Consider the following 13390-nt stretch of genomic DNA (forward strand, 5'->3'; position numbering starts at 1 on the left):
ATATATATATACACTACAGGCCTAACCTTCGCCTTTGGTTGCAGTCTTCGCTTGAGATTATCGTTCTCTGCGCAAGCAATAAGAAAAAGGCTATCTTAGTCTCACAGCCTGCTTAGTTATGATAGATGCCGCCACGGTGGAGGCCCTGTTAGAACAAGGTTTAGATACCTTCGCCTTTGGTTGCAGTCTTCGCTTGAGATTATCGTTCTCTGCTTCCGCAATAAGAAAAAGGCTATCTTAGTCTCACAGCCTGCTTAGTTATGATAGATGCCGCCACGGTGGAGGCCCTGTTAGAACAACTAAGGTTTAGAGAGATGTTTACTCAGCTCAGGGTCCTCGCTACTGAGTCGTTCTGTAGGTGGACGACACAGTGAATAGCATAGCGGACATTCTGAACTTGTTGTGACGATTTATTTCAAGTCGACCAGACTCAGATTACTGGTTAGTGTTTTCATACTTTGTTGTTTGAAGCTTATGACCTAGTTTTCAGACTCACGCTGATGCCGTGGATCTTGAATGCGGACGCTTTAACTTTAAGCCACCGGCTGATTCAGTTAGTAATTGGCCTTAAACCTTCTGGGCTGGTATGTATCCAGATTCGTTTGCTCAATCTTTTCGAGTCTAGTATGAACGACTGATTAACCTACAGCATGACATCATTTCAGCCCAGTCTCGGAGCCAAGGTTTCACGTGAGTGGGCAGAAAACCAAACCATATAGTTAGTCCGATTCCGGCTCATCCTATTCTAGTGCGTTCCGTACTGGTACGAGTCGATCAACCTAAAAGGCTGGAGAAGACGCTTTGGTTTTGGTGACGGCATTGTGCGACTTAGCACTTTGTCTGGTTCTACCTGTGCAAGCACCATCAATGTGACCAATGCAGTTCCGTAGTACAGTGATGGTTACTGGCAGACACAGCAACCCATCACATTTGGCACTCCTAAACCACAAACATGGTTCCCTTGCAAGCCCAAGTCCATAGGTTGACGCAGGGAGCTCACAGTCGTGCTCAATAGTAGTCCAGAAGTTTGGAAGTCCTTTGGACAGCGTTATCCGGAAAACGTTTTGGGGCACGCTAGGGTAACCTTCATTCCTCCTGAACTGCTACCAATTCCTGTGGTTGCGAGGTCTGACTTTTTGGTGAGGTTCACTGTTGTGTCTCGCGCAACAACGCAGCCCGCTGCGAGTGCCATGTGACTTTTACACCAGTCTAAACGACAGTAACTATTTCATGCTGACGTACATCTGCAGGTCTTCTAAGAATTTCAACGAACTGGTAACCTCGGTCTTCTCATCGATAACCATACAGTTCAGAGTAGGATACGATAATTGTCGGTGAAATCACCGTGAACGACACCCATCAACTACTCTCTCAGATTGTCTGTTCACTTCCGAACATCCAACGGTGGACCGCGATGGAGGGGAATTTCGTCAACCTCCTCAAGCGGATCCTCACGAAACTGTTCCTTGAAAAATTGCTAATGGTCATCTGACTTATTTATGAGTCGTAATTTGCAACTCCCCGATTAAGCTATGACTGCCTCGCAGTCCAATGTTCTTCAGTCTCCACCGGTGGTAGTTGGTGGTCGATTGCAGGTAAAGATTACCGACCGGAGATGAGTTGGGATTGCATTATCAGTTGGCCAAGATACTGAGATATCAAAAACAGATACATCTGTGACAGGATTTGGAAACATCAACCTACCAAACAAAACCTCACCTAGATTTATGACCTGACACTTTGGAGATACAGTTCGCCGTAGCCGAGTCGACAATGGAAGTGATAATGCCACTAGAAAATCCAATTCTATTTTGACCGCCACCGGTGTCAGACTAACTGCCCCCAAATTTAACATAAGGGAGAAGCATCACTGACTGTTCCAAAAAAGAAGTCATTGGTGATGTCACAACCCGCTCTAAACTCCATATTTATTTATCTACTGAAAGATTATTTTCTTAATGTTTGAATTTGTAGATTTATTTGCTATTTTCATCTTTGTGGGAGTGTCTGTGGATCGCGTTTCATTCCTATTAACTGGTGGTAATTGATGAATTTAGTTTCCTAGGATCATCAGGAGTATATATATATATATATACTTTGTAGGTGCGAAGCATAGAGCGGGTGATCTTGATCACCTTTTCTACTATTACTTGCGCTTCCTGCTGTCCTTCAAAAATGATAGCAATGTCGTCAGCATATTCCCGGTGGACAAGGTTCCCGCCCGCAGAGATCTGAACACCTATACAACTTAGTCGATTAAACGACGCATGAGTAAAGTGGCCTAAAGATGAGGTGACATGATGGCTTTGGTCACCAGTGCATCAATTTTGGGTGTTGATCAAACCAAATCGTGGTTCCATAGGCTGTCGACGTCGGTACAGTGTTTTCCGGTGATGAAAGCAGCAACGCCCAATCGCCTCGCTACACAACGCGCAACAAGTGTCAAATGAGAGTAAACCCTACGCCTTTAGGATCCCATAAACAAGGTCACGGCTACCATGGAAACCTACGACGACACAAAATAAAATAATCCTTTTGATGAACATTTGCCATACCACCGAAAGAAAATACTGGGGCTGAGATACTGCCAGTTTGCCCAAGCCAGGACAGCATTGGAAATCTGGGACTGGGATTCGATCGTTTCAGTTAGTAAGTTCGAATTTTAACCGCTTGACTATGCCAAGCTGTAACAGTGAGGACATGCAGTAAATAGCGAGGAAGACCTGACGTAGGATCAGTGAACCAAAATATTGCTTGCATAGCAAGCTAGGCTTCAGCCTAGGCTATAGAATGTGATTTCTTTTTCACCCGGCTCATTTCTTGTTGGGCTGTTTGATTGCTCATTGTGATTTGGGTAGGCCTGACGGAATCAACGTAACAACAACAGGAGACTATCGCAACATTCGTTATCGACCGGTGTTGGTGTTTGAGACAGTGTGTGGCTCCGATATGCTTAACCGCGTTAAAAATGTATAGGTAACATACATAAGACTAATGTTATATGTAGCCAAAGTGCGCACAGCCTTAGTGCTACACATTGCATTTCACAGATAGCCAACAAACAGGATCGCCTATTGCGGTACCGACGGATTACACATATGCAATCAAAACCGAGAACAAAACAAATTATGTTGGATGAGTGCAAGAAAGAACCGTACTAAAGGAAGTGACGACTAATATTCCAATAGCTGGTCGTCGAGTCACGGAACCCTCCAGTTTCTCCCTCAAAGGGGCGTTGATCCATCAGGCTGAAAACCAATCAGTTAAGCTCTGAAAACCGAACCCTATCTGATGCGGCCGTGGATTGCTCATCGTATGGTCCGATTTGTTCCTCTTCTCTTACAGGCTGAGGATCAACTCTTGCGAAACTTTCACTATCACTGCGACAGCTAGTTCATAAACCAGTGGTAAACCATCGTCTATACGGATAAAACGAACCGAATCTGTGGCATCTGGACTGGTTAAGACCAACAGAGTGGACCAAAAACGAATCTTCAACAACTAAGTCCACGTTAGCTTCTGTTTTTGGTCCAAAGACATAAGTCCAATGTCCTAGAGTAGCTGAAGATTAACTGTCCACATATATCTAACCGGGGATTAGAAACCATGCCAACGGTTCCGTTTACGTTAAGATAAAATGCACCGTCCCACTAGCCTTGGATACGACTAAGCATTACCAGAACGCTTTCGAGAAATACACTTTATTTGTGATTTTATCTGAAGGTAACCCACATCAGAAGGCCGTGATAGGTGTTTCATCCATGTGGAGGATCAACAGCATTGCACTTCGCACACTAGCGAGATTCGGAAACGCATCCTTCCGGCTAGTGGCTGGACAGTTGTTAACCGGTACCTGGACAGACACAGTTCATGCCATGTGATTCGGTGTGATTGACTCCTTGGTTGATGACTTACCGGACAAAAGACCCATGCGATCTGTGGAATTTTTCCTGTTTCTGCCGAGAACCACATCCGCACGGAGCTGCTCGACAGTTCAGCTGCTCCACTTACCGGATGTGATTACAATAGAAACGTCAAAAATCCCCTCACTTCCATCAAAACAATGTCGGGTTGCGTATTATTTCTGTGCACAATGTTTATGGAATTGTCGTAATGCAATGATTTGTACCTACTTACATCGTGTTTACCAACTACACATCCGGCACTGAGCCAACAAGTTTCTCCCTAACTGACCAGCGGGCTAAAAAGTCAGGTACTTTTCGTTCCAGCGGTAAAGAAGGCGTGAAAACGTCCTTGTAACGAGGACCTCATCATTAACTTTTAGAGCTACTGGTGGGAATAAAACGTCCTGTGGTTGTTGGAGTGTTCGTCCGGATGGTTATCTGTTTTGCCCCCAAAAGTCTTTGTAATAACGGATATGTGTGGTTAGCTAACGCTTCTACCGACTAAAACTGAGATAACAACTGGGGTGGTTGGGTGACGTATAAATCTGAAATTTATTTGGTTACTTTGGATTTGCTCACCACCCACGGGTGCACCGTGGATTGGGTCGTTAAAGCGGTTGGTTGCGTATGCTCTAGAGTAAGAACATCATAAACGAGAGATTCAGCTGGGTTCCAGGTGAGTATCTCGAAAGAACCAAATTAGTTTGCAGATGAGTGTATATTCGCTAACCAAGATTATCCAATTTTCATTTGACCAGCGCAAGCTACGTGTCAGTTTATTTCCTCATAGAAATGGAGGACAAGGAGCGATGGAGAACAAGCGCCAGATGAGGTTTGATATAGAATGAAGAGCGACAGTGACGATAAGTGGTCAGTTTTCTGAAATCAAGGATGGAAACGATCATCTTGCATTGCATTCTACACGAAAACTCTGCGACAAAACTTCAGAAGATCTTGCACACACGCTTTTTTTGCCTTGCTGTGAAATGCCACCTCCTTGGTACTCTTGGGGATCAAAAGTGCCGCTCATAGCGAGAAAACCATGGGTTAAAAGACCAAACACGGCAGTGTCTACGGATTAAGGCTAAACAGCGTCACGGGCTACGTGATATCGCCATGTATGTGAGTACCTTCAGCCATCAGTGAAGTGATGCCTCGGAAACCGAACGAGCCAGTACAACTTGCTCCGATGCTCGGAGTTTGGATTTTCAGGTCACAGCGCACCACATTTCGTTCGAAACGTGCTCTCGTAAGGTGCACCGGGCAATCGATCACATGGTATGTAAAACATGTGACTGATTAGACGACATTGACAGGTGGCCGAATGAGCTCATTCAACGCGTAAGTAGTCGACTGCCTGACGGTGCACCTAGGCCAAACTAGACTGATCTCTCCCAGAGTACTTGTGTGTGTCCTAGACGAACCGTGATCACGGTTCACTTTCGTAAAGTAATGCCAAGACGCTTGAGCGTCACTGATCGAGTGTAATGACAACAAGTGTATGAATTGTGCATTATGTTTCATCAGTGCTTTGCTTATTTTAACATCAGTCCGACTTCCATTCCTGATAGGGGTCAGCACCACGTAGCACAGAAGAAAACATTGGCAAAGTAACCGTCAATTTTCAGATTGGGCAGAGAAAATGGATACGAGGCTGGATAAGACTCACGATCACCTCACTACTAACTAAAACTAGGTGGTTACCCAAAAACGTACCACAAAAGGTGTCATGAGTCGATAAATGGGTTGATATTGGTGTATATGACAAAGACTCCGGACAAAATATGAAGTCCGGACCGATGAGGCACGTATCGGCGATGGCTTTTACCAAGAGCTGGACAAAGCTTTTCGGTTTCGGACAGAGGAAGGACGATAAATCGAATAAAATATTTCCTTACAGCCAAAAAATTCACAGAACCGAAAATCAATTACTAAATTCTTTTCAGCCAACGTTCGTGCGAACCACGACAATCAACATAATACTTGTCTGCAAGTGGTTTAGCATATGACGGTTGGTGTGACGCCAGGCTTAACTTCGAAACGACCAGATATACAAGACCATCCAGACGAATGAGCTGCTTGCATTCTTCACTTGATCGGCCTTGAACCTCGTTGGATCACAGTATGTAGGCGATTACATATAGTAGATTAGTTGTAGTTGGTTGAGGGATGTACGGAATTAAGACTACTATCGTTTGAAGAAACCTCTTCTTGCATATGCAGAGTTATTCCGATAAATTCACTCCAAAGAGGAAGTGGTGGGTTCGACTTTCGCTCTTGTTAAAGCTCATCAGGAGTTTACTTCTGGGATTTGAATCTTGGATGCCTGATGCAATTGTTACCACTATTCTATCGACGCATACTGGACGCACGTCAATTAGTGTGACTGAACAGACGAACATGTTCACACTCGATTGATCCGCCTGTCAAAACTCCAAAAGTCGGGTTGCACCAGGGAGGCTTGAGATCCGCGGAACAGTTGTTCAAACGAAAGTGATGTGAGCATGCATTCTACAAATCCCGCAACCACCCAAAAAGAAACTTTCGACTAGTTGTAGCAGGTTGCGGCGTTTGTAGGATTTGTATTCACATTACATCGTTTGAATAGTTCCACAGGAAAGTTGTTCAACAGGTTTTAAGAGCATATCAGCCGATCGGCTACAAAAAAAAACAGACACAGGGTCGTTGTTCAGGTCACTAGGCAAACCGATCACAGTGCTCAGGTGCGTTCACGCGTCATCATTCACGTGCTGGTTATGCAACGGTAACACATTCGTCTCGCAGGTCAGATGTCCGGGGCACAAATAGCGTGTCAATATTGACTATTGATGGGAGAAATTCGAGGCCTTGACATCCAAACTCGAAGACACTGCGGACTGTGTGAGCATTTAGATATCGTACAGTTGACTACAAGCAGTTGGGACTCAACATTCGAGGATTAGTCTATATCACAGGATTATTTCGCGAAAATGGAGTGATCGATTGTCAGACAGACCTATCTACCTGTTTATTCTATTACTTAGTGAATTGGTTAATGTTGACTAATGCGCACCCCACTTAACTGAAACGACACAACCGTGTACACATTAGTGTGAACGCATCCTACTTAAGTTTGATGACCGCACGTAACAAATACAGGAAAAAAAGTGGACTTGGCCCTGGAAAACAAGGCAGAAAACAGTTGTCTCGGTATTGTGCGTGTTGTGATGAAGTGTATGTACACTTGAGAGGTGTAAACAGGAGGGTTGGTGCCGGGGCGGAAGTTCGACTTAGTTCAGTTTTTCAACGATCAACCATGTACGAGCGTGCACCGAGGGGGGCTTCCACAGCATTTAAACGTTGACAGTACAAAATGAGGGTGCGGACTGATTGGGATCCATAAGGTAAGACAGGGGGGCATAGAAGTGAACGTCAACAACAACCGAACGGATACAACAGTGCCAAAGACCAGACGACTTAATGTCAGAGAGAGCGTCTAGCCACTGATTGTATGGGTCCCTGGAGCTCCAACTTCGCAGGCTGGACGAATCAGCAAAGTCCAATGGTTACTGCTTATGTTTTCCTTCAGGACATACTCCCTATCCTGTGTTTCCTTCCAGTCGGCGAAAAGTCCCACAGACAGGACTGACCCCAGATAAAAAGAATGTGAAACAGTCCAGCCAGTAGAACTCTCAAGTGCCGGGAACTATCCATCATGCCTTAGAATTTCTATCTCGAAGGTTCCACGACATGAGTGTAGTGACTGAAGCGAGTACTCTTCTTTCGTCTTCATGCTTCGGACCACAAAGCAGTAAGAGACTCACCACAGCTTTAAAAACCCTACCAGTAACCGACAAGTTAGTGTCGAGGCGCCACCACAGATTCACGAAACAGCTGGAAATATAGCGCGTTTTGCCAATTCGTCTCTGTTCATATCACGATGCAAAGCTTTGCAGGGATCTGAACCCCGGATATCTGAAGTGCGAAAAGACAGTGTCGCAACTACTCCACCGGCGTACACTTTACGAAGTTGAATGACCACGCTTGAGCAGGCTGGTTAGCCCGACACATTTGTTAGCTGTGTTGCTGCCGAATGAGATACAGCAACAGATGAGTGGGTTCATCAAACAATCGCAGCGCCGAGTGTACCACGAATGTGCTTTGTATTTCGGTAGAATTCCATCTAAGTAGTTTTATGAGGTGTGCGTGTGTCTGTCCATACTCCAGTTTGTTCGCGTATTTCTTTGGAAGAAGGTAGGAAGTGTGCACTGTGATGGCTTACGCTACTAAGTTAGTAAGCAGGTTATTCGTCTCTGCTGGAATAGGGCAGAAGGATGGTCTCGATTGAACGTGTCAATTTACAAGCTTGACTTCGATTGAAGCTAAACCATATACCATTCACTGAGGTGTACTAGCAGCGTGTACTGTTACGTTGACTACAGTAAGCCCATATCAGAAAACGAGACTCTGTATGGATTGTGCATCCATCCTTATCCGCGATGAACACATTGGCCATTTTAACCAAATGTACCGGGAAATCGGGCTATTTCCAGTCGGTGGGCATTCTTTCTAGTTCTCTGAATCTTCCCATTCACCACTTTAAGGCCACGGACTGATCCGCGTTTCGGGGGTTTCTGTACCATAACACAGCTATGGAGCCAGTCCTTTGACCTCACTTTCCGAAAAGTATAGATCTAAAACCGGGAAAGCTAAACGGTTGAATATAGATTGACTCCAGGACGTCACTGGGTTTCATCCACGTTTATAGTGAACTACCTACCCATATGATCAGACCTATGACAACAATCCTTCTTACCATCAACAGGCTTCAATCCGGAAGTGGAGCGCAACTTAAGGAATGAGAGACGGGCAGAAAAGGAGTGTCACAAGGGATAGTCACGCAACCGAAAATGATGTAGGTTGTAAGTGATAAGTCTATAGTCCAGTCGAGTGAGGTGAACTGTGTGATCATTCACAGCAGCGCAGAATGAAAAATACTTGGGTTGTGACTGTTGTAGCTTGAGTGGACGCTCAGCTGACCTGTGGACAAAGGAGCCAACCGTTTGGACGGTGGAGCCGACCTTGTGAACTCTGAAGAGTCACAGTTCCCAGACGATGGTACTCTGACTATTTTAATCAGTGGAACACATGGCTTCAAAAGGGAACCAATATGATTTGCGACTTGTACTAGGTAGTAAAGGAACCCATATTTAACTCAAGGGACCTTCGCTCACTTTCAAAACCATGAATAATCCTAGAGGGAGTACCAATGGCCTAAATGTCCTTCCCGGCTTATCCACACACCGACTACATAAGGTCGTGGATTACCGTTTCGACGTCCTTTCTCTTACAGAGGCGACTTCCAGGTCATCTTGGCAATACGTACACATGGTGTTTCAGAAAAAAGAACTTCAGACCTTTAACCTGCTTCATATACTCGGCTTCAAGATAAGTTTTACGAATTGGATGGGGGAGGAAAACATTCGGCTATTGGTTCTGAGTGCGTTTTACAAATAGTACAATTTTCATACTGTCAGTGCAATTAGTGGTATACGTATGTGGGCTTTTCTCCACGGATAAATCTTCGGCCAAATTCTATGTAATTGACTTTCAAGGTCGAACGGACTCTGACAACACCAAAAAGACACTGTGATACAGCGATGAGAATTTCGCACATGCTTCCAACGAATTAGGTCACCTTATTGAGAGTGATGTCTGGCGATTGAGTCGAATAGGTTGACTGATTCGCGGCCCAACCTTCTGTTGTATGTGCAAGAGATGACTGACAGGACAAACTATTGGCATGTGAGAAGCGGATAAATCGATATGCAGATGCTGCATACAGCTGGAAGTTCTCAGAGGGATCGGAGTCTGATAGTTACACAGTTTTCAGTAGGCTGGTCACCAGAGAAGACGTATCTATGGTTGTGCCTATATGACTTTGCCGAACAGTATTGTCTACAGCTACCGTGATTTCTAGTTCAAACGAAACGGTAGATCAAGAGCTACTGTGAGTTGAGGGACGATACGAGAGGACAGAAGAGAATCGGCTGCGATTTCCAGCCACCAGTGGGAAGTTTAGCTGAGAACACTCACGAAATCGTACGGAAAAAGAACTAAGCTAAACCATGAGGCGATAATAAGGGGAACAATACAGTCTCTTGAGGGTCGGGAATATGAAACACACGCACAATTTACTGACGTGAACGTACTTGCCAAAACCATTGAATTTCTCTGCAACGCTCAGTATACTTTTTGTAAATTGTATTGGCTTCCCAATCGTTAACATCCAACTGTTGCATTCCGCACAGAAGGAGCTGTATGCGACGAAATTGTAAGAGACAAGAGGCAGTTATAGCGAATGGGTGAACAATTGATCAAGATTGGTGAGAGCAATTGTAACATCAATGCACAGCTACAATTAACTCTAACCATTCGGTTATTTCATTGTTTTTCCGTGATTAGTGATCAGGTTGACAGCATGGCTTTAGATTCCTGTCGCTCCTCTAAAGCAGACAGCATTCCCTCTTTGAGAGAGCAAGACTACGAATAGGGTGCTTCAGAGGATCAGTCAAAGGTTATACTTTTGAGGGGAGTTTCACTAGCTGCGACAAAAAACTTTTGTCTGATACTTTATCATCATACTGGCAGCCTGCAGCTAGCATGATTTGTGGTCTGCCTGTGAACAATCAATAAAAAAATGGCATGTACGGAGGTCTGAAGCAACAGCTGATTCGAAGTAAATGACATTTTGTGCGGGATTGCAAATGGAAAAGAGTCTGCTTGTGTGTTTCACAGCAATGTGAAGTGAGTAACCCAGTGATGACACTACAAGGTAGCAATAGCATCATTCAGTTTTTGTGACAATTCTCTGTAAAGCTGTCAGTTAACCTGAAGGAAACCTGGATACTAAGGGACTGAATACAGACAGGAATGGATTGGAAACACGGAGTTATTTCCAGGGCTCCAATTTGCAGCCATGCACGACACAAAGTACGCCTACCGATTCGAGTATTCTTTCACTGTTTGTTTTATTACACAAGACTGCCGTAAGACTGATGACACCGACCTTGGGATTTCCGAAGAGACAACAAATCAAGTGGCTGAATATACAACCTAATATCGCGTGATTTACGGCAGCATATAAATTCGTGATGTATTAACCAAGAGGGGCAATCACAGAAAACAAGCTTTGTCCGTTACTTCCAATGTTCTCATGACAACCAATCAAGAGTGATAAAATTGGCAACCACCTTCTCGCAAACATATGGAAAAACCTGAAACACTCACCTCAAGCTCCCGCTCGTCAAAGTACTGCAGCCACTGTAACGGGAATACATCAGAAACTCCCTGAAGAAATGCTTCAGTTTGTTCCTCAACACCTCGGGAAAATCGCCAGTTCACAATAAGGCTATGTGAAGAAGAAGTGATATAAAAGGGGGGGGAAGGATAGATAGATATGTGTAAGACATCATCACAAGACTGGTGACGATAAAAGTTGCTGTTGTTAGTGGTAAGTAAGTGGTGAATCAACGTAGGACCTCAAATGACTCTTCCGTTAATAAGCTAACTTATAGGTCAAAATCCATACACCAGCATTAGTCTGTGAAGTGCCCAAACGTACAATACTGTCGAGTGATGGTGAGTAGTTAAGCCATCAATGCAGGCCATCGCCCGGTAATATTAATCTTGTTTTAACAAAAACCCAGACCGTCAGACCGAGAAGTGGTTGTCGAGTGACGTTCAGCAGTTTCCGCCACACAAAACAATACTGCTCCACTATTAGAGATCCAAAACACACAAAAATGCGGTCGTATGAAAGCTGACCACAAATTTGAGTATTATCAGACAGACGATGCGCAATCAGCAAAGATGGACGACATTCCCAACAGAAGATGGACGGCAGCAATAAAATAAACAAAAAGATGGAGATTAAAGTCGTATGAAAGCTGACCACAAATTTGAGTAGTATCAGACAGACGATTCGCAATCAGCAAAGATTGACGACATTCCCAACAGAAGATGGGCGGCAGCAATAAAATAAACAAAAAAATGGAGATTAAATGTGCCATCCGTGAATTTGTTTTTCAGTGCGAGTGTCATATGGGAAAAAAGAACACGAACTACTTCTTTCTAACGGTCATTCTATGCGATAGCGAAACTTGCAGTGAAGTCGTAATAAAGTCGTCTCCCTTGAGAGGACCGACCGAAAGTTGTCCCTTGGAAAAACGGTTAAAGATGCTGCAAGACACTTGCTCTCCTCACTATGGGGAGGGATGTCAGAAGAGAAGACTGTAGTCGGTAAGGATATGATAAACCCCATCCAAGAAAAACGCATCTCGAATCCGTCTCTTGAAGTGATATTTCTAGTGGGAAACAAATAAATAAAAAATATCTCAGCTGTAACACCTTTTCGGTGCTTAGCTGCCATGCTACCCGAAGGAAGCACGAGGGCTGGGGTACTGTCAGGTTACCCAAGTCTAGGCAGGGAAAGTTGAGAGGCAGAGGTCCGTTCGAACCACGGACCTTCCGGTCAGTGAATTCGCGCTCTAACCACTTGAGCCAAATAAATCAATGAAAAGTGGTCTCTTCCGAGGAGCGGTCCTTTTAGAGGGATACAACTCTACTGCGCTCAGTACGCCTAACGTGCTGTTGACAAGTGCTCAAAAAACAGTGGTGTTCATCTGACAACTAGGAGTCCTAGCAACCCCTCACAGGCGTTGTACATCTCAAGAAAACCATGGGTCTAAGCAGAATGTGGCCAACCGAGGAGCGAATCCAAAAGGCCGAAAGGTGCTATGACGCTCAAAACTCAGTTGTCGTCTGGCGGGAATGAATACATAGCAAATCTACCGGTAGAATTGGACATTAGAGTCATTCATTCACAACCTGACATTCACAACCTGAAGATCGAGAAAGTCGGAGGAAAACTCACTCGATGTATTCCGACTTGTTTTCTTCCGTCACCTTGATGGTGCTTCCGTTAGGCTTCAGTTCGTGTGTCTTGACTTCACCGAGGACTTCATAATCATCCGAAAAGTAGAGGTCCATGTCTGCTTCGTCAACATTAGTTTCTCTGTTCGCGAAAAAGGGTAACAACGCATTGGGAACCTCCAGAAGAAACAAAATGTGAACTTTGAGGTCAAGCGAAGAAGAAATATACGCCCCAAAGGAATGAATGACCTATCAAGCTGACGTAATAGTGTTAGAAATAGGACCCATATAACTTGTCGTTTACAGCAAAAGAGAGTGACGGCTCGAATAACTCAGTTAGTCATGTGACTGACTGACTGTGACGTGGAGTAGAAATGACCTAAATTTAGAACAATGAATCACGTGGATGTTTACATACTATCGCACAAATACGACAGAAGGATTGAGTGTGGAGAGCCATCAAGGTTTGGTGGATTATATGGAAGAATTTAGTCATCCGCGGTGTCAACATGCTTCATGTAGCCGTGAAGGACTCGATGAGCCCATGTATTTTTCCACAATAAATTCATCCG

The 13390-nt window shown here is 44.4% G+C and overlaps 1 protein-coding gene across 1 annotated transcript in view; it reads right to left on the reverse strand.

Moving 5' to 3' along the window:
- T265_09141 (hypothetical protein) overlaps positions 1 to 13390 on the reverse strand; it is a gene marked incomplete at both ends in the record, with an annotated part of 58170 nt that overhangs the window by 11956 nt on the left and 32824 nt on the right. The window contains 3 exons of the mRNA XM_009175138.1: positions 10097 to 10201; positions 11175 to 11295; positions 12820 to 12960. Coding sequence (XP_009173402.1) covers positions 10097 to 10201; positions 11175 to 11295; positions 12820 to 12960 — 367 coding nt within the window. The remainder of the gene's footprint in view (positions 1 to 10096; positions 10202 to 11174; positions 11296 to 12819; positions 12961 to 13390) is intronic.

This window comes from Opisthorchis viverrini (genome assembly GCF_000715545.1).
Source record: "Opisthorchis viverrini unplaced genomic scaffold opera_v5_259, whole genome shotgun sequence".
Taxonomy (NCBI): Eukaryota; Metazoa; Platyhelminthes; class Trematoda; order Opisthorchiida; family Opisthorchiidae; genus Opisthorchis; species Opisthorchis viverrini.